This window comes from Schistocerca nitens, chromosome 1 (assembly GCF_023898315.1).
Source record: "Schistocerca nitens isolate TAMUIC-IGC-003100 chromosome 1, iqSchNite1.1, whole genome shotgun sequence".
Lineage (NCBI taxonomy): Eukaryota > Metazoa > Arthropoda > Insecta > Orthoptera > Acrididae > Schistocerca > Schistocerca nitens.
This window is the reverse complement of record NC_064614.1, coordinates 1025239179-1025258697: the sequence shown is the minus strand read 5'-3', so window position 1 is coordinate 1025258697 and position 19519 is coordinate 1025239179. Positions and strand designations below refer to the sequence as shown.

Sequence of the window (19519 nt, the reverse complement as noted above, 5' to 3'; positions counted from 1 at the left end):
CCAGAACAGAAGGGAATCGAAGCATTTGAGATTTGGTGCTGTATAAGAATGTTGAAAATTAGGTGGACTGATTAGGTCAGGAATGAGGAGGTTCTCCGTAGAATCGGAGAGGAAAAGAACATACGGAAAATACTGACAAGAAGAAGGGGCAGGATGATAGGACATCTGTTGAAACTTCCTGGCAGATTAAAACTCTGTGCCGGTCCGAGACTCGAACTCGGGACCTTTGCCTTTCGCGGGCAAGTGCTCTACGTACTGGCAGAAGTAAAGCTGTGAGGACGAGGCGTGAGTCATGATTGGGTAGCTCAGTTGGTAGAACACTTGCCCGCAAAAGGCAAAGGTCCTGAGTTCAAGTCTCGGTCCGGCGCACAGTTTTAATCTGCCAGGAAGATTCATATCAGTGCACACTCCACTGCAGAGTGAAAATCTCATTCTGGAAAGGACATCTGTTAATTACTTCCGTGGTATTGGAGGGAACTGCAGACAGTAAAAACCATAGGAGGAAGGCAGAGATTGGAATAAATCCAGCAGATAATTGGGAATGTAGCTTGCAGGTGCTACTCTGAGATAAAAATGTTGGCACAGAAGGGTAAGTCATGACAGGCAGCATCAAACTCGCCTTTTAAAAAAAGTAAATAAATAAAAGACAGAAAGAAAGAAAGAAAGAAAGAAAGGGAAGTGTGAATACGAAAAGTGTGATAAAGTGTCAGTAGAAGTAATGGGTAGGAATGTGTGTCTAGGAATGAATGGAAATTAAATGAAAGTGTTGTTAAATATAAGTGTTGGTAGATAACTGTGAGTAGAAAAGTTTGATTGGGAAAGTGTGAGTAAATATTAACTGTGAGCAGGAAATAAGTAAGTTATAAGTAAATATGCTACGTCACGCACTTAAAAACGACAGCACGTTTCCCGAGACGAGGGCGAAGTTGTAGAAGGCGTAGAAGACTGCGAAGAAGAGCAGCTGCGCGTGCTGCGCGGGCCGCGCGGCTAGTTCCGCCCAGCGCCGCGCGCTGGCGCTGAGGTAGGCGCTCTTGGCCGTCCAGAGGGGGCCGCTAGCCAAGCCCATCACAGCGGCCGCGGGTAGCAGCGTCTCGTAGCACGGCCACAGCTGCAGCGCCACGAACGGCACGTACAGGAACATGCAGCCCGCCAGCGTCCGCTTGTAGCCCAGGTACCTGGCACACGTCCAAAACAGGCTTCAAATCGTGGCTCATCAGTCTTGATCGACTGTTTCTAGAAGTACCGGAACATGACGAAACAGGGCCAACCTCAGATCATTGTCTATGTAGCAACGTAACACGGAGGCAGAATGGTTCACAATAGATTCAGAAATAGGCTGCATCTCAACAAACCATTCAAAACCTGTTCATTGTACTTCTTGGGCATACCGGGTGATCAAAAAGTCAGTATAACTTTGAAAACTGAATAAATCACGGAATAATGTAGATAGAGAGGTACAAATTGACACACGGACTTGGAATGACATGGGGTTTTATTAGAACCAAAAAAAAAAGTTCAAAAAATGTCCGACAGATGGCGCTTCATCTCATCAAAATAGCAATAATTATCATAACAAAGTAAGACAAACCAAAGACGATGTTCTTTACAGGAAATGCTCAATATGTCCACCATCATTCCTCAAAAATAGCTGTAGTCGAGGAATAATGTTGTGAACAGCACTGTAAAGCATGTCCGGAATTATGGTGAGGCATTGGCGTCAGATGTTGTCTTTCAGCATCCCTAGAGATGTTGGTCGATCACGATACACTTGCGACTTCAGGTAACCCCAAAGCCAATAATCGCACGGACTGAGGTCTGGGGACCTGGGAGGCCAAGCATGACGAAAGTGGCGGCTGAGCACACGATCATCACCAAACGTCGCGCGCAAGAGATCTTTCACGCGTCTAGCTATATGGGGTAGAGCGTCATCCTGCATAAACATCGTACGTTCCAGCAGGTGTTTATCAGCCAGGCTGGGGATGATGCTATTCTGTAACATATCGGCGTACCTCTCACCCGTCACGGTAGCAGTTACAAAACCAGAATCGCGCATTTCCTCGTAGAAAAAAGGCCCGATAACGTTAGATGTGGTAAATCCAACCCATACCGTGACTTTCTCGTCGTGCAATGGAGTTTCCACGACAGTTCTAGGATTTTCGGTAGCCCAAATTATGGAGTTGTGGGCGTTGACAGACCCTCGGAGCATGAAATGAGCTTCGTCGGTCCACAACACGTTACTCAACCAATCGTCATCTTCCGCCATCTTTTGAAACTCCCACACCGCAAATGCCCTCCGCTTCACTAAATCGCCAGGTAACAGTTCATGATGCCGATGGATTTTGTACGGATAGCATCGGAGGGTACGCCTGAGTGCCAACCAAACAGTAGTGTATGGAATGCCGGTGCGACGTGCGACTGCACGAGCGCTGATTTCCCCGTGCATAGACGAACCCGCTGCAGTCTCCATTTCTTCCTGAACTGTCTCAACAGCATTATGCCTTGTGCTCGGTCGGTCACTACGGGGTCTATCGTCTAAACAACCCGTGGCTTCGAACTTCGAAATCATTCTCGCCACAGCTGCATTTGTCAACGAACCTTTATCCGTTCGAATTCCCTTCCTATGGCGATAGGATCGTAACGCTGAACTAGCACATTCCCCATTCTGATAATACAGCTTCACTAAAAGCGCCTTTTCAGGTAACGACAACATGCTGCGACTGCTGGCGCATATGATTCTCTCTCTCATTACAGCTCCTTTTATACACGATTGTGATGCGCAGTCACTGACGTTTTGCTGTCCAGCGCCATCTGTCGGACATTTTGTGAACTTTGTTTTTTTTTTCTAATAAAACCCCATGTCATTCCAAGCATGTGTATCAATTTTTACCGTTCTATCTACATTATTGCTTGGTTTATTAAGTTTTAAAATTTATACTGACTTTTTGATCACCCGGTATTTGACTAACTGGAGTTCTAATTGTAACGTGATGGTGCTGCGATTTCAAATGCCACTGTGTGCAGTAAGAAAAACATGTACGTACATCAGGTGGTGACCTTGAAGGTCAAATTAAGGTCAAAACGTGCTGAAGTCGGTATAACTACCCTTTTATGAAAGTTATTTATAGGTGATTAATTTGAATAAAAGCACAAGGTATCAGTCTGATATCTACTGCAAGTCGACCTTACTGTCTGAGGTACCAAAAGTCTTGCCGGCCGGAGTGGCCGTGTGGTTCTGGGCGCTACAGTCTGGAGCCGAGCGACCGCTACAGTCGCAGGTTCGAATCCGGCCCCGGGCATGGATGTGTGTGATGTCGTTAGGTTAGTTAGTTCTAAGTTCTAGGCGACTGATGACCTCAGAAGTTAAGTCACATAGTGCTCAGAGCCATTTGAACCATTTGACCCAAAAGTCTTAACTGCCATTCGTCTCAGCTTACGCAACCTCACATTCACCGCCCCCCCCCTCCCCCACAAACACACACAATTAATAGCGAAATTCATCTATGCCGTAGCTGAACACAGCATATACGAAGAAACATACGGTTATGGTTTGTCAATGTCGACATCACTACAGGAAGAGTACAAAAAATGGTTCAAATGGCTCTGAGCACTATGGGACTTAACATCTGAGGTCATCAGTCCCCTAGAACTTAGAACTACTTAAACCTAACTAAACTAAGGACATCACACACATCCATGCCCGAGGCAGGATTCGAACCGGCGCTCATAGCGGTCGCGCGGTTCCAGATTGAAGCGCCTAGAACCACTCGGCAGGAAGAGTACAAGCTCATCTGGAAAAATATGGTGGAATTATGTGACTTTTCTGTTATAACTATATAACTAATTATATTTTTCGATAAGAACTTCCTTCTGAGATGAGAGGCCGGTTCGAATCCTGCCTCGGGTATGGATGTGTGTGACCTCCTTAGGTTAGTTAGGTTTAAGTAGTTCTAAGTTCTAGGGGACTGATGACCTCAGAAGTTAATTCCCATAATGCTCAGAGCCATTTGAACCATTTGAGAGGCCGGGGTACATAATACTGTGCACAAATATAAAATGGTTCTGAGTACTACGGGACTTAACATCTATGGTCATCAGTAACCTAGAACTTAGAACTACCTAAACCTAACTAAACTAAGGACATCACACACATCCATGCCCGAGGCAGGATTCGAACCGGCGATCGTAGCGGTCGCGCGGTTCCAGATTGAAGCGCCTAGAACCACTCGGCAGGAAGAGTACAAGCTCATCTGGAAAAATATGGTGGAATTATGTGACTTTTCTGTTATAACTATATAACTAATTATATTTTTCGATAAGAACTTCCTTCTGAGATGAGAGGCCGGTTCGAATCCTGCCTCGGGTATGGATGTGTGTGACCTCCTTAGGTTAGTTAGGTTTAAGTAGTTCTAAGTTCTAGGGGACTGATAACCTCAGAAGTTATGTCCCATAGTGCTCAGAGCCATTTCAACCATTTGAAAGGCCGGGGTACATAATACTGTGCACAAATATAAAATGGCTCTGAGCACTATGGGACTTAACATCTATGGTCATCAGTCACCTAGAACTTAGAACTACTTAAACCTAACTAACCTAAGGACATCACACAACACCCAGTCATCACGAGGCAGAGAAAATCCCTGACCCCGCCGGAAATCGAACCCGGGAGCCCGAGCGTGGGAAGCGAGATCGCTACCGCACGACCACGAGCTGCGGACTGCACAGATATACCGTTCTTTTCTTTTCCCTAGCGTTTAGACCGTCCAGTTCAAGATACGTTGTTTCAAGATCTGTCAAATTTTATTTTTTATGTAATTTTGTGGCTGGATGTGTTTTTCACGTCATAGTCGTCAAGGTAACGTAAGGAAGGAAAGTTGTATGCGCCGTCTGTATGTGACTTATGGTAGTAGTTTAACTGCGCATCGTTTTGCTGGTATAGAATTCGTGGACTAAACCAGCATTTACGTAAAAGAGTGTCGGAAACTATCTAAAAACTACACTCAGGCTTGCGGTTTGTGTGTGTGTGTGTGTGTGTGTGTGTGTGTGTGCGCGCGCGCGGAGGGGGGGGGGGGTGCTTTGGAGCCTTATCACCTATGGCGATTTTGCCGCCTATATGTTAAGTAAGTGAGAGGTTTCAGACTTTATTTATTGCTCTTTGTTTACAGGTGTTGTGCATACAAAGGGGTGGTTTCGCCTGTAGGGATGGTGGACGTTATTGTTTTGTTTTATATTATTTTATTTTGGTTATTGTTTTTGCTACGATCATACTTTAAATGAGGTTAGGGTAAATGTACCAAAGAGTGCGCAGTCCCAAAGAGAGCGCAGCTTGTGTTCCTGACAGCTGACTGAACTTATCAGCTCGACACTGACGTAGTTGTTTTCAGCCTGGTATCAGAAACACCTCGCAGAAGTTGTCTGAAGAGGTCTTGTGTTCTCCAAGTGAAACAGGCAAGAATAACTTTTCAGCTTTCTTGTTGTAGGTCTGGTACAGTGTTGCATAAGTTATACACAGAACACAAGAGCAATAGCCTGTAATACTTAACTCCATTTTGAAAGGCTGGCTTGCAAATTACCATACTGCATCCACATGTTTTGCCAGTGAGACCTGGGCTGCCATCTGTTGACTTGGCTTGGAATCATTCTTTCACTACGAAAGAGCGCGCAAATTACGTCCCCAAAGAGTGCGTGAGTTCTCTTTAGGGTTGGCTGGTTGATTTGGGGGAGGGGACGAAGCAGAGGGGTCATCGGTCCCATCGGATTAGGGAAGGATGGGAAAGGAAGTCTGCCGTACCCTTTCAAAGAACCCATCCCGGTATTTGCTTGAAGTGATTTAGGGAAATCACGGGATACGAAAATCAGGGTGGCCGGACGGGGGTTTGAACCGTCGTCCCTCCGAATGCGATTCCAGTGTGCTAACCATTGTGCCATCTAGCTTGGTCTTTGTTTGGGCACTACTGCAAATTTGCGTTGTGGTGTCGAAAGGATAGGTTTTGTTTCTGAATCACTTCAAAGTAAGTACGAAAATCGGACAGGAATCTCATTTGAACTGAGGCCAGACAACAAACTGAAAATGGAGACAAATCAAATGGCTCTAAGCCCTATGGGACTTAACATTTGATGTCATCAGTCTCCTAGACTTAGAACTACTTAAACCTAACTAATCTAAGGACATCACACACATCCATGCACGAGGCAGGATTCGAACCTGCGACCGTAGCAGGCGCGCGGTTCCGGACTGAAGCGCCTAGAACCGTTCGGCCACAGCGGCCGGCGAAAATGGAGACGGCAAACAATGGTTGCCGCTGCTCTAGCTACGAAAGAGTCTGCTTTAAGAAAAAAGACAGAAAGCTGTGAATAGAGAACATAGATTTTTCGCGCTTCGAGAGGGAATCCAGAGCACTGAGTGCTCTTCATTTGAAAATGATATTGCGTTCATTTGTGGCATTTGCTAAAAGCGTACTCTGGGCAAGTTTTGCGTACTCTTAAGCGCAGGTGAATGTAAGAGTGCGCATTTCCCGTTTTTTGTATTTTCGAAAAGTTCAATGAAAGTATTACCTCTCTGCTGCTGTAGTTTTCTGAATAAGTAGATGTTACGTTAATAAATGTAAACCTAAAATGATTTTGTTTTCCTATTAATAATAACCAGATATTTACGGCTATTCCTTAACTGCGCACTCTTAGGCATGGTTCCGCTATTTAGTGTCCTGCCGGTGCAAGTCCATCCTCTGCCAGGATGGATCGTACCACTTTATATGTGATTTATTGTTGGGGAAAGATCGTGCCTACAGGCGCTAATTGAAGAGTGGTGTGGTGTAGAGCGCCGATCTTGTCAAACAGCTTGTGGGACCTTTCCTGCATTTTTTGGTGCAGGTAATTTTCGTGGAGCGCATCGTGGAGTTCCTTTGTCCTTATTCTCCAGTGTGGTCTGAGTGTCAATCGGAGGTATTTGTTTTGTATGACTTGAAGCGTCTTGGTGTCGGATGTTGTGCCTCAGGAAGTCGCTCCACAGAGCAACGTGGGCTCCACCGTGGCTCGGTATAGTCTCATCTTCGTGACGACATTCAGATCCTTACTCCTGACGAAGGGGTTGTGAGGTCTCAACATTCTTAGTCCGGCTTTCTTCTTTTCTGCGACGAGATGGGTGAAGAGTAACTTCGTATTCAGGTAAACCTCCAGGTATTTTTCCACGGGCGACCAAGGAATGGGTTGGTTTCCGATGTGGAGCCTGGTAAGGATGACTGATCGGCGTCTTGGCAGAATAATGGCCACTGTTTTATCTGCGTTGATGGTAATCTTATATAGTGTGCCTACTGCTCAATGAGATCCAGTTATTGTTGCAATCTCGCAATGCCTTGATCTGATTTTCTTTCTCTTGTTAATAATGCTATATCGACCGCATAGAGGCTAACTGACACATACAGAACTGTAGGTACGTCATTGATATAGACGTTGAAAAGTGCTGGCGAGATTATAGATCCCTGCGGGATACTGGCATGTACTGGGTTCTTGACAAAGTTCTTGTCGTCGATGCGCACATACAATTTCCTGTCTTGAAGGAACTTACCAAACGTAGCAGTCGTTTATGGTGGTGCTTTGGTTCAGCTTGACAATTAAGTTTTCACGCTATACTTTATCGTAAGCTATCTCGAGGCCCAAGGACACTCTAATTGTCGAATATCGTTTGTTAAAGTTGTCTTGTATGGTTTCGGTAATGCGGAGGAGTTTAAGTTCAGCGGAGAGTTTACTTTGGAATCCGAACTGTCTCGATCGGATCACGTTGTCGTGTACCATAGTTTCGTCTAGTCCTTTGAGTAATACCCGTTGGAGGTTCTTCGTCTGCGTTGGTAGAAGACTAATCGGGCGATAATTGTTCGAAAGGGAGAGATCCTTCCTTCGGCAGTGGCACCAACCTCGCCATCTTCCACGCCTCTGGGAAGTATCCAGAACATGCCTAAAGACAACTGTTCTTGTGATTAGGATCAGAGGCTTTGTTGGAAGATGTTTTAAGTCTTCATTGGTGACCTAGTCGTGTCCCGCCGAGTTGAAGGTCGTGTTACGGATGAGTTGTTTAACTTCCGCTGGAGTGGCGAACTATGCCCGAAATTGCGTTGGTTCATTCTGAAATATCACTGGGGCTATCACGACCTGCTCCTCATAGCGTAGGGCTTCGTCATCTTGTGCCGATGGAGGTGGAGTTGTTATCTGCTGTTGATATGCGTCGGCATACAGTGCCTGTCGGTCGTAAATCAGGCCATCTGGACGACTAACTGCTCTTTTCAATGTGTTTTGGTGACGCAGGTTCTTCATCACTTGCCACTCTCGCTTTTACAGCAAGAAGCCGGACATCTTTGTTTCCCAGACTTCCCTACGCCATTCTGTGACACATTTGTGGAGTTCCCTGTTCAGTTGGAACGTTTGTTTTCCGTTCTTAGATTTCCTAAAGCAGAGCCGATGCCTCCGGAAATAATTCCGTTGTGTTTTGATGGCTTTAAGACATGAGGGAAACGCCTAAAAATTGATGTCTGGTTTAAAAATTTGTGCTGTTGGATCGCTTTTCGCGGTTTCGTCTACACCGCTGCGTCTAAGGCGGTCCTCGATGAGATGTTTTGTGTTGGCCGAACGTTGTTGTCAGGAGAACGCTAAAACTGTGGCCAGTCGATTTGTCTAATGTTATGTGGCGGCTGTGGGACATGTGCTCTTTCTAGTATTCCTATTACCAGTTTGTGATATGACGATAAGTCACTGATAATCGAGAGTTGAAGGTTGATGTGGACATTCTAGAGAACCGCTATATCAAGGACGTCTGTTTCCTGGTGAGCGAAAGGTGGCACTCTCGTAGGGTCCTTCGGACGGATGACAATAATGTCTGGGTCTTCTTCTAGACCGAATTGTTGCTGACCCTTTGCATTTGATTTTCTCGCATTCCTAGCAGTGTGCTTGCTGTTGCGATCGCCTCCCAGAAGTACCCATCGAAGATCGAAGAGGCATGTAGGTGGTTGTTGTTGTTGTTGTTGTGGTCTTCAGTCCAGAGACTGGTTTGATGCAGCTCTCTATGCTACTCTATCCTGTGCAAGCTTCTTCATCCCCCAGTACCTACTGAAACCTACATCCTTCTGAATCTGTTTAGTGTATTTATAACCTTGTATTCACCTGACCAAAAGTCTTGTTCCTCCTGCCACCGAACTTCATTAATTCCCATTATATCTATTTTTAACCTATCCGTTTCCCTTTTTAAATGCTCTAACCTACCTGCCCGATTAAGAGATCTGACACTCCACGCTACCATCCGTAGAACGCCAGTTTTCTTTCTCCTGATAACAACGTCCCCCTGAGTAGTCCCCGCCCGGAGATCCGAACGGGGGACTATTTTACCTCCGGAATATTTTACCCAAGAGGGGCCATCGTCATTTATCCATACAGTAAAGCTGCATGCCCTCGGGAAAAATTACGGCCGTAGTTTCCCCTTGCTTTCAGCCGCTCGCAGTACTAGCACAGCAAGGCCGTTTTGGTTAGTGTTACAAGGCCAGATCAGTCAATCATCCAGACTGTTGCCCCTGCAACTACTTAAAAGGCTGATGCGCCTCTTCAGGAACCACACGTTTGTCTGGCCTCTCAACAGATACCCCTCTGTTGTGGTTGCACCTACGGTACGGCTGTCTGTATCGCTGAGGCACGGAAGCCTCCCCACCAACGGCAAGGTCCATGATTCATGGGAGGAGGGGGCATGTAGGTATTTAGGTAATAATAAGAACCAGTTTGGACTGAGATATGCACCAGCACATGTGATGTTTCTTACTGCTGTGACGATGGTGACCGTCGTAGCTTCCAGTTCTTAGTCTTTGAAGTTGTTCCTCGTGATTATGAATTTCTTTTTTGACTAGGATGGAAATCCCGCCTACTCTTTGGCCGCCTCGATCTGTACAGTACACGTGCATGTTCCGTATGCGGAACTGTGTCGACTCCTTTAAATGCGTCTCTGAAATGAGTGCAACGTCAATCCTGTGGCACGTCAGGAATTCCGTTAGTTCTGTCTATTTTGGTTTTACCCAATTGACGTTCGAAATGTGGATCTTCAGGTGTGTTGTAGGGCGCCTGTGGTCCATTGTAGGGTGGAACAAATACTTTGATGAGATTCTCTACCACTGAGAAACTGATGTTAAGTTTTCGATGTATTGAGGTCAGTAGTGAGGCGATATCCCTGATGGCTGGTGAGATGGCGTCCTTGGCGAACGAAGCTTATTCTCTCGAGGGTTGTAGAAGACGTGGGGACGCCACGTCAGCTTAAGTCCCTGAACATCGTGTCAGGCAGAGCTGTTGTCAATTGTGTAAACAAGTGCGGTATCACAGTTTCGGACACTGTCGACGCTCGTCACTGGGACCGAGCGAGGTGGCGCAGTGGTTAGCAGACTGGAATCACATTCGGGAGAACGACGGTTCAATCCCGCGTCCGGCCATTCTGATTTAGGTTTTCCATGATTTCCCTAAATCGCTTCAGGCAAATGTCGGGATGGTTCCTTTGACAAGGCACGGCCGACTTCCTTCCCCATCCTTCCCTAATCTGATGAGACAAATGACCTCGCTGCTTGGTCTCTTCCCCCAAATCAACAAAACCAGTTTGTCACTGGACTTTCTCGTCTTGTTCTTTCTGCCTGGTATTTTTGATGACAACGGTCTTCTGTTGTGGTGGCTGACGAGCGGACTTCGCTTTATACACTACTGGCCATTAAAATTGCTACACCAAGAAGAAATGCAGATGATAAACGGTTATTCATTGGACGAATATATTATACTAGAACTGACATTTGATTACATTTTTACGCAATTTGGGTGCATAGATCCTGAGAAATCAGGAGCCAGAACAACCACCTTGATACGCCTGGGCATTGAGTCAAACAGATCTTGGATGGCGTGTACAGGTACAGCTGCCCATGCAGCTTCAACACAATACCACAGTTCATCAAGATTAGTGACTCGTGTATTGTGACGAGCCAGTTGCTCGGCCCCCCTTGACCAGACGTTTTCAATTGGTGAGAGATCTGGGGAATGTGCTGGCCAGGGCAGCAGTCGAACATTTTCTGTATCCAAAAAGGCCCGTTCAGGACCTGCAACATGCGTTCGTGCATTATCCTGCTGAAATGTAGGGTTTCGCAGGGATCGAATGAAGGGTAGAGCCACGGGTCGTAACACATCTGAAATGTAACTTCCACTGTTCAAAGTGCCGTCAGTGCGAACAAGAGGTGACCGAGACGTGTAACCAATGGCACCCCATATCAACATGCCGGGTGATACGCTAGTATGGCGATGACGAATATACTCTTCCAATGAGCGTTCACCGCGATGTCGCCAAACACGGATGCAGCCATCATGATGCTGTAAACAGAACCTGGATTCATCCGAAAAAATGACGTTTTGCCATTCGTGCACCCAAGTTCGTCGTTGAGTACACCATCGCAGGCGCGCCTGTCTGTGATGCAGCGTCAAAGGCAACCGCAGCCTTGGTCTCCGAGCTGATACTCCATGCTGCGGCAAACTTCGTCGAACTGTTCGCGCAGATGGTTGTTGTCTTGCTAACGTCCCCATCTGTTGACTCAGGGATCGAGACAGTTCTGGACTATCCGTTACAGACATGCGGATAAGATGCCTGTCATCTCGTCTGCTAATGATATGAGGCCGTAGGGATCCAGCACGGCGTTCCGTTTTACCCTCCTGAACCCACCGATTCCATATTCTGGTAACAGTCATTGGATCTCGACCAGCGCGAGCAGCAATGTCGCGATACGATAAACAGCAATCGAGATAGGTTACAATCCGACCTTTATCGAAGTCGGAAACGTGATGGTAGCATTTCTCCTCCTTACACGAGGCATCACAACAACGTTTCAGCAGGCAACGCCGGTCAACTGCTGTTTGTGTATGAGAAATCGGTTGGAAACTTTCCTCATGTCAGCACGTTGTAGATGTCGCCACCGGCGCCAACCTTGTGTGAATGCTCTGAAAAGCTAATCATTTGCATATCACAGCATGTACTTCCTGTCTGTTAAATTTCACGTCTGTAGCACGTCATCTTCGTGGTGTAGCAATTTTAATGGCCTGTAGTGTATTTCCTCAGAAGCGCTTGGTATGTTTATCACCCGCGATACTTTCCGGAATTGGAGCATGTTGATTTCACTATTTTTTGGCACTTGGCAGTCCGCTGATTTATAATGGCCACCACATCGGACGCATCTCGGTGGGAGGCAGCAGTAATTGGCTGTGTGTTGCCACCGCTGGCATAGTTTGCACTGGACTGGGCTGTTGTTGGAGTTGTATGTTTCTGTACGCACTCTTGTGTAAAGGAGATATTTCATATCCTATATCCTACGGTTATCTTTTTCCTGCTGTAGCCGATTCCAGGACGAGTTTCTTTGTTTTCTCGTCTCTCTTGTGATACTGATGTACATCGATGACGTTGTAGATTGTTCTTGCTGTATTTTGAACACTTCTTTCTCAGTAATCTGTTCTGGCAGGCGTTTAATGACGACTTTGAGCTTCTTATCCATCGGAGATAGGTGAGTAGAAGGATGGAGTAGTGGTTGGCGAAAAAGAACATGGCTTGTTGCTGGCCGGCGAACGTCTCCAAGTGATACTATATTCTGTCCCGCTGGGAAATGGCCTTCAGACCGACATCGAGAAGCGAGCTGAGCGCTTTGTTGAGTTCAAGACAATCCTGTGTATGGTAAAGGGTACCACGGGTGATTTGAAGTGGTTTATTTCTTATCTTCCAGTCGCTGCTGCTGCTTCAGGCTCTTGAGCCTCTCTGAGCGGTGCTTCTGGTGCAATCGCTTGGCATCTGTGCATCACCTCTGTTTCGTCAGTGCGTCGTTTGCGTGGATTGTGTAGTCCCTCTGCGTGCTTCCTGTGGAGCCTCTTGACGTTAGTAAAGTCGACCTCTTCTTTCCAGAAGCGTGTAACATCGTCGTCAGGTAACTGTTGGTACAACTCTACTTCTTGTGTCGAGAGTGGTTGGCGATCGTCACCAGAGACCGCTTCCTCCTGCAGCTGCTCTCGCAAGAAGCCTGCGGGTGGCACAGAATATGGTTTCGAGGCTGAGCTGTGCTGTTCCCTTCGGCGGATGGCACCTAGGCCGCTCCTATCCTCCGTTGTGAATTCCATTCTGTTACTTCCCACGAAGTTACTGGTAGGTCACAAGATTCACTTCGATAAAGAGGAAGCAGTGTGTTTTGTGCTGGAAGTCATGGCAGGTACAAGTGTGCAGAGTAATTGCAGTGGTCCGACGCGAACAGGCAGAACTCTTTTACCAGTGCTCCAGACATATTTCAAACTTCGCGATAGGCTCAATGTTCTACAAAGCGATCTAATTTTAGCTACAGAATATGATAATTGCCACACCGATTTTCCGTTGTTGCGGCAATGCAGTCTGCTGATGTTACATGCATCGCAGTGGGGAATGTCACACATGAAAAAGCTGGCCTGGCGACACATTGGCCAACAATTAATTCTGCCATCGAGCATGTGGTGCATGACTGTTCAGCATGCACCCATAACGAGGCAGCCACATCACAAAAATTTTCTCTATGGCCCATGGCGGAGCACCTATGGATCTGTGTGCTCATGGACTTCGCCAGTCCCCTCTCAGGCGCCAAATGGCTGTGTCATAGATTCCTTGTCTACCTTCCAATACACCTCTAGGTTGTTTCGATAATGTCGCAAGTTACAATTGAGGCCGTAACTACCATTACATTATCGAGGGTGTGCAGTGCCCCCTGGTCACAAAGGAATTTGAGGCATTCTGCCACGGAACTGGAATTCTGCAGCTGTCCTCACATTCCATGCTAACGACCTATTTGTGTGTTATACTGAGCAACGGGTGCCACAAAGAAGACATACGTGAGGTATTTGCAATCGCGGGAACGATCAACCAACCTTCACTCCAGTCTCGGAGTGCCATCCATTACTGTTCCCCATGTGGACCACTTGGCATATAAATTACCCCCTCGTCCACAGAAACCCACTATTCACGAAAAATGTGCCAGGGGTGATCTGTTGGAGCTGGAATACCACTCCATTATCGCTGCAGTTGCCCCGAGTCCTCATCAGTTCTTGACTTCCAGTCCATAGTGGACTGTCGGCTTGTCACCACCTCAAAGGGTCACGCATGACTTCCTGGTGGAGACCGCCCATGTGGAACCCTTACCGGAAGTGCCTGTCACCCCTCGTCCCTTGATCGTTCACTCTAGAACAGGCATATGCATTTTAAGGTCTTCATTCCTCTTCAAGTGGGGAGGAATTTGCTGTCCACACCACTCATGTATGGCCGAGAGATTCTAGGCGCTTCAGTCTGGAACCGCGCAACCGCTACAGTCGCGGGTTCGAATCTTACCTCGGGCATGGATGTGTGTGATGTCCTTGGATTGGTTAGGTTTAAGTAGTTCTAAGTTCTAGGGGACTGATGACCTCAGATGTTAAATCCCATAGTGCTCAGAGCCATTTGAACCATTTTGAACCACTCATGTATGTCACCTGAGGAGTTTGGAAATCGGTAAAATAGGTAGGAGATTGGTAAATTAGTATGGTGCAAAATATGGGAATTTGGTAAAATCGGTAGCACACCAAATCTGGACTCTGATAGAATTCGCTCCAAAATTGGCGAATTGGTAGAACACCAACTCTGGATCCTCCTAAATTGGTAGGCAATTGGAAAATTGATAGGACACCAAATCCCAAAATTGGTTAAATTTCCTGTAAAATTGGCAACCTTGTAGGATGTCAAAACTTGAAATTTTCAAATTGGCTGTAAAATTGGCAAACTCATAACATAGGTCATAAAGTTGGACATTAAAATAGCTAATTTGTAGAACGGACCGATAAACTGGTGAATTGGTGGGATAGATCAAAATGCAGATGTACCAGCTAAAAAATGAATACTTTATGTGGAAGTGTATCTGCCTAATGTGTAAATAAGTACACTGTTACAGAAAAAAATGTGTGTAATGCAGAATGTAAATGACACTCTCTCACTTTAACAACATTGTCAGTCAGATTAATATTCATATTTTAGGTCGTGATCGCTGTGTTCCCCAGTACTACATTTGGTATACGTGGTTTATGACTTTTTGACGTGAGGGAATTGTGGGCCATATGGTCATATAACTGCAGATGTAACCCGTAGAGTACTTGTACCCGAAGGTCCGTAGTGGAGGAGACGGAGAACAGGGAGAGAGAGAGATGGATTGTGGAGCCATAAATTCTAATTGCAACGACCAGGCTCTTGGGTTATTCTGGGAAGCAGCACTGAGGGACATTGGACTGTAGCACTCTCGTCCTTCAAGTTACGATCAAGAGGGCGCCGGTTCGCAAAATATTTTACCTGGGCCAAGCAGCAGTCTGTCACAAAGGCAGCCATTTGACGGAAAGTAGATGGAGAAGTCATTTAAGAGAGACTGCTGTGACTGAGCCTTTGTGCAAATGGCTGGAATGTCACGAAACTCCGTGCATTTCATGTTAGAAACTGGGACGATACGGACAGAGTGGCTGGTGAACATGTTCAGTGGAGGTAAGTCTGTAACTCCCCTGATGCCAGGGAGTCGCTAGATTCTTTTAGCGAACAGGCAAAAAGTGTATATATTTCATGGGCACGACTGCCTGGGAAGCTTAACAGCATTATTTCAGAAACTGGGAATGATCTGCCTGGGAAGATTAGATCTGTCCGTAAATGACCGGCTGTGGTCCCGTCTAGGTAGAAGTTTTTTTGCCAAAACATGGCCATGCTTACCGTGAGAACGACGCATCCCTTATCTAAAATCTTATTTTTTCAGACGAGAGAGATTCTGATTCTCTGATTGGCGTGGATATGGAAAGTAGCGACTTGCCCCCCCCCCCTACCCCCGCGTTGGAACGCTGGTGCTATGTCTGGACTGGCTACCAGGCCAACAGAAGAGGGGAAATTCAATGAATAGAGGATATTTCGATTGGTTTGTGCAATGTGCGGATGGTTTCCTATATACTAATGCGGCTCCTATACCGTGGAAAGTGGTTGTGATTCATTGCCTTCTTCGTCTTCTGGCCCTCTACTGGTCGGGAAATTCAGATCTTTCCATAGTGGGTGAGACTTGTCTTCTGTATCTTGAGATTACCTAAGAGCCATCGGCAGTTTCCAACTGTATCGACAGTGGAACTGCATACCATCTCGGACATATCGTGTGTCACGGGAGTGAACTCATTCGTCCTGAATCGGCCGTCTGACGTTTACCATTCCTTCGCAAACTGCCGTGCCTGTGAGTCAAATCGGTTTGGCTAGACCCTCGAACTGGTGCAACTCACACTGAAATTGGCCGGAGTGTCAGGGCTCTGATAGGGAAGTTTCCCGTGTTCTGATCAGAATGCCAGGCCGTGTAGTTTGCAAATTTTCGTGGACGTGTCAGAACATTACAGCTGCGGCAGGGCCCAACTCTTCACCCATTTGGTGCCGTTTTGCTGCCGCCTCAAGGTGAAAGGTTAAAATATTGCTGCATCGGCGTAGAGTTACTAAGTGATATTCACAGCTTCCTGTTCTCAGGTGTTCCATATTTTGTGTATACTTGGTCGTAGTTGATTCCGTTTGAGTAGAGTTGGAACACACAGTGGATTCACGTAAACAAAGTCAGACTGCTTTGTAAAAGGGATTAATTCAGGGGAGAATTTGCTTAGCTTCTACCCCAATAAATGCTTTGCCAATAAAACACTATTCCTTTTCTGATTTGTCATTGTTCATGTAAGATTTATCAGCTCGTTGTTGTTATAAAAGGCTTAATAGAACTTGTCATTATTTTGTAAACTTAAACACACCACTGTTGTCATTTACACTCCCTCAATTATTTATTAATTTTTATTTTATTCTGGTGGTACATGGGTACACCAGCAGTTTAAGGTTCAATCTTATTAAACAAAATTACTTTATTATTAATTTGAGTTCTGAAAGTGACCGCAGACATAGGCAACAAAAGTGCCACGAGTAAGTTTACTAATTCCATATATAAAAATTAAGGGTGTAGCTCACGATCTGAAGGCTGTTGAGCGATAATAATTTCTTTATGTGAACGTAATAACATTTAGCTTCACTCAGACACATAGTTATGATTAAAGCAAGCGACAGCTTACAACTGTAAATAATTAGCTGTCTGATGGTAAGTGTAAGTCATCGTCCCACTATTATCGAGCAAGAGCCAATCTCAATGTAGCCTGTGCTCAAGATTTTCCAAAAAATGTGAAATATTTATCAATTATGCAGTGGGCCTCTTAGCCAAGGCGTAATATGGAGCACATGTCGATTAGGCAAAAGCAAGCCCGAACGCACATTTTTGCCTTCTTAAGTCTGTCCTGAGAAAGCACACATGGTTTTCAACCGAGTTTTGTGTTATGAAATTAATGACTCGATGCCTGAGTTTCAGATGGACATTAATATAAGATCCCCAGCAGTTTCCTTGAAATATGGGCATGATTGGCGCAGAAGATTCTCGAGAGATGAAACCGTCATATGCCGCCTATACGTGGATCATACTATGTATACTAACACTAGAAATACCCGAAAATCATGTATCGACAAGCACACCTCTGCTTATATATCTCCATTACTGTTCACTGATGTCTCGGATGGCTGACGAGAGATTACCATGATATGAAACAATTTGCTCCTATATTATTAGTGTGTGACAGCAAAGTGTGTGTTAAAAACGGATGCAGTATCCTGTCGACAGAAACAATGATGTCATGGCGCATTCTGTAGAACATCAGAGAAGATAAATCTCCCTACTGTAAACTGAACTACTCTATGCAGTTGTATCTCTGTCTGGACGCTACCTCCATTTGTTAGTTTATCCTCTCATACTCAATCAGCATTCTAAAATGAGATGCACACGTCAGGGTATTAGGATACATTTGATGGAGAGTGTGTCAGTGTACAGCTGTTTAGTCTCGATAACGAAGTCGGCAACAGCAACACAAGCAGAATGTGTCTCTACTTGACGCCTTGCAGTGAGGGACTTTATTATATTAACGCGTTTAACGGACCAAGCAATTAAAGCAAAAGTGTGTGGACATATTATGTCAGAGGAGTTGTGTAATTCCTTCAGCTTACTTGAAATCGTAATGATATTCACATCACACATCGACAGTACAAATCTCTAAGCTGAAATTAGCATCGACATGTCTAACAAGTGTGTGTGTTCAGTTGATAATATTAACTACAGTGTATACCACAGAATGGACAGAATAGCGAACGAGCAGCCTTCGAAAGAAGCTTGGGTGACAACATATGTTCTACATCTGGAGCGAGCTAACCCAGAATATTGTACATCATACATTGACCAGCACGACGACGCTGATGTGAAAGATGAATGTAGGTTCACATTCATTCTACACAGGCTACAAGCGACGTACAACGTTTGACTCAAAACATGTGTTCCTCAGACATTCAGCATGTCATGGAGAGAGTAACCTTCAAAGATTCTTGTACACATACGCAGTATGTTAACGATCGCCCATAATAAAAACTATAAATGTACAAATACTTTGTGCAAATTTAATAGACCAACAAAATAAATATTAGGTACAATGCTATATGATTTAGATTTTAGCCTCTTCTAAGCATCCACCCTTTCCCCTCAGGTCAGCTGCACAACCTCTTGGCATTCTCTAGACAAGATTTTTCAGTGCTCTTGCAGATATCGCCATCCAACACCACTGTAAATTATTCCATAGATCTTCAACATTAGGTGACCTCAGTTTTCCGATATCCCTGTTAGTTTCATCCAGTAACAGTCCAATGGAATTTAAGTCAGGTGACTGACTTGGCCTTGTTCTTCAGTTCCACACATTTATCTATAGACAGCCTCTACATAATTTAGAAGCATGTTTGGTATTATTGTCCTGCTGCAGAACAAACCCATGACCAAACCACATCTTGCCAGATGGCTCGGCGTTGTTGATCAGTATCCTCTGATATCCTTCCCGCTTAATGTTCCTTTAATTTTGACCGCATCACCGACACTGTCACACACCATGACCGACCCTCCACCATAGTTCACTGTTGGTAGCACACCATGACCGACCCTCCACCATAGTTCACTGTTGGTAGCACACCATGTCTCTCCATATGTTCCCCACGACATTGACGAACAACCATTCGACGATGGCTTCCAATACTTTAAACTTACATTCGTCTGTAAATAACACCCTGGATCTCCTGCACACTCAACTTTTTATACTGCTGCGCCCACTGCAACCTTTTCCTTATTTTGCTTGCGTAATAAAGGTTTTTTGCCGCTATGCATCCCTTTAAACCTTCTTAACGAAGAAAGTGTTACACTGTTAAGACAGATATTGGAACTCATTGCATACAAAAGGCAAATGCAATGAGCGGTAGCCAGCAAGGTTGTACCAGGAGACCTATCCCTGCCGACAACAGCCACAGCATTCAATGTTTGCAACAATGTTTCTCGGTTTATATGAGACAGGATCGTTTCAGGAACCAGGAAATCATGAAGGA

The 19519-nt window shown here is 45.4% G+C and overlaps 1 protein-coding gene across 1 annotated transcript in view; it reads right to left on the bottom strand.

Annotated features, from left to right (window-relative positions):
• The window catches only part of LOC126222094 (protein unc-93 homolog A-like), a 78324-nt gene that overhangs the window by 32254 nt on the left and 26551 nt on the right, over window positions 1–19519 (bottom strand). Inside the window, exon 2 of the mRNA XM_049942182.1 lies at window positions 889–1175. Within this exon, the coding sequence (XP_049798139.1) occupies window positions 889–1175 (287 nt within the window). The remainder of the gene's footprint in view (window positions 1–888; window positions 1176–19519) is intronic.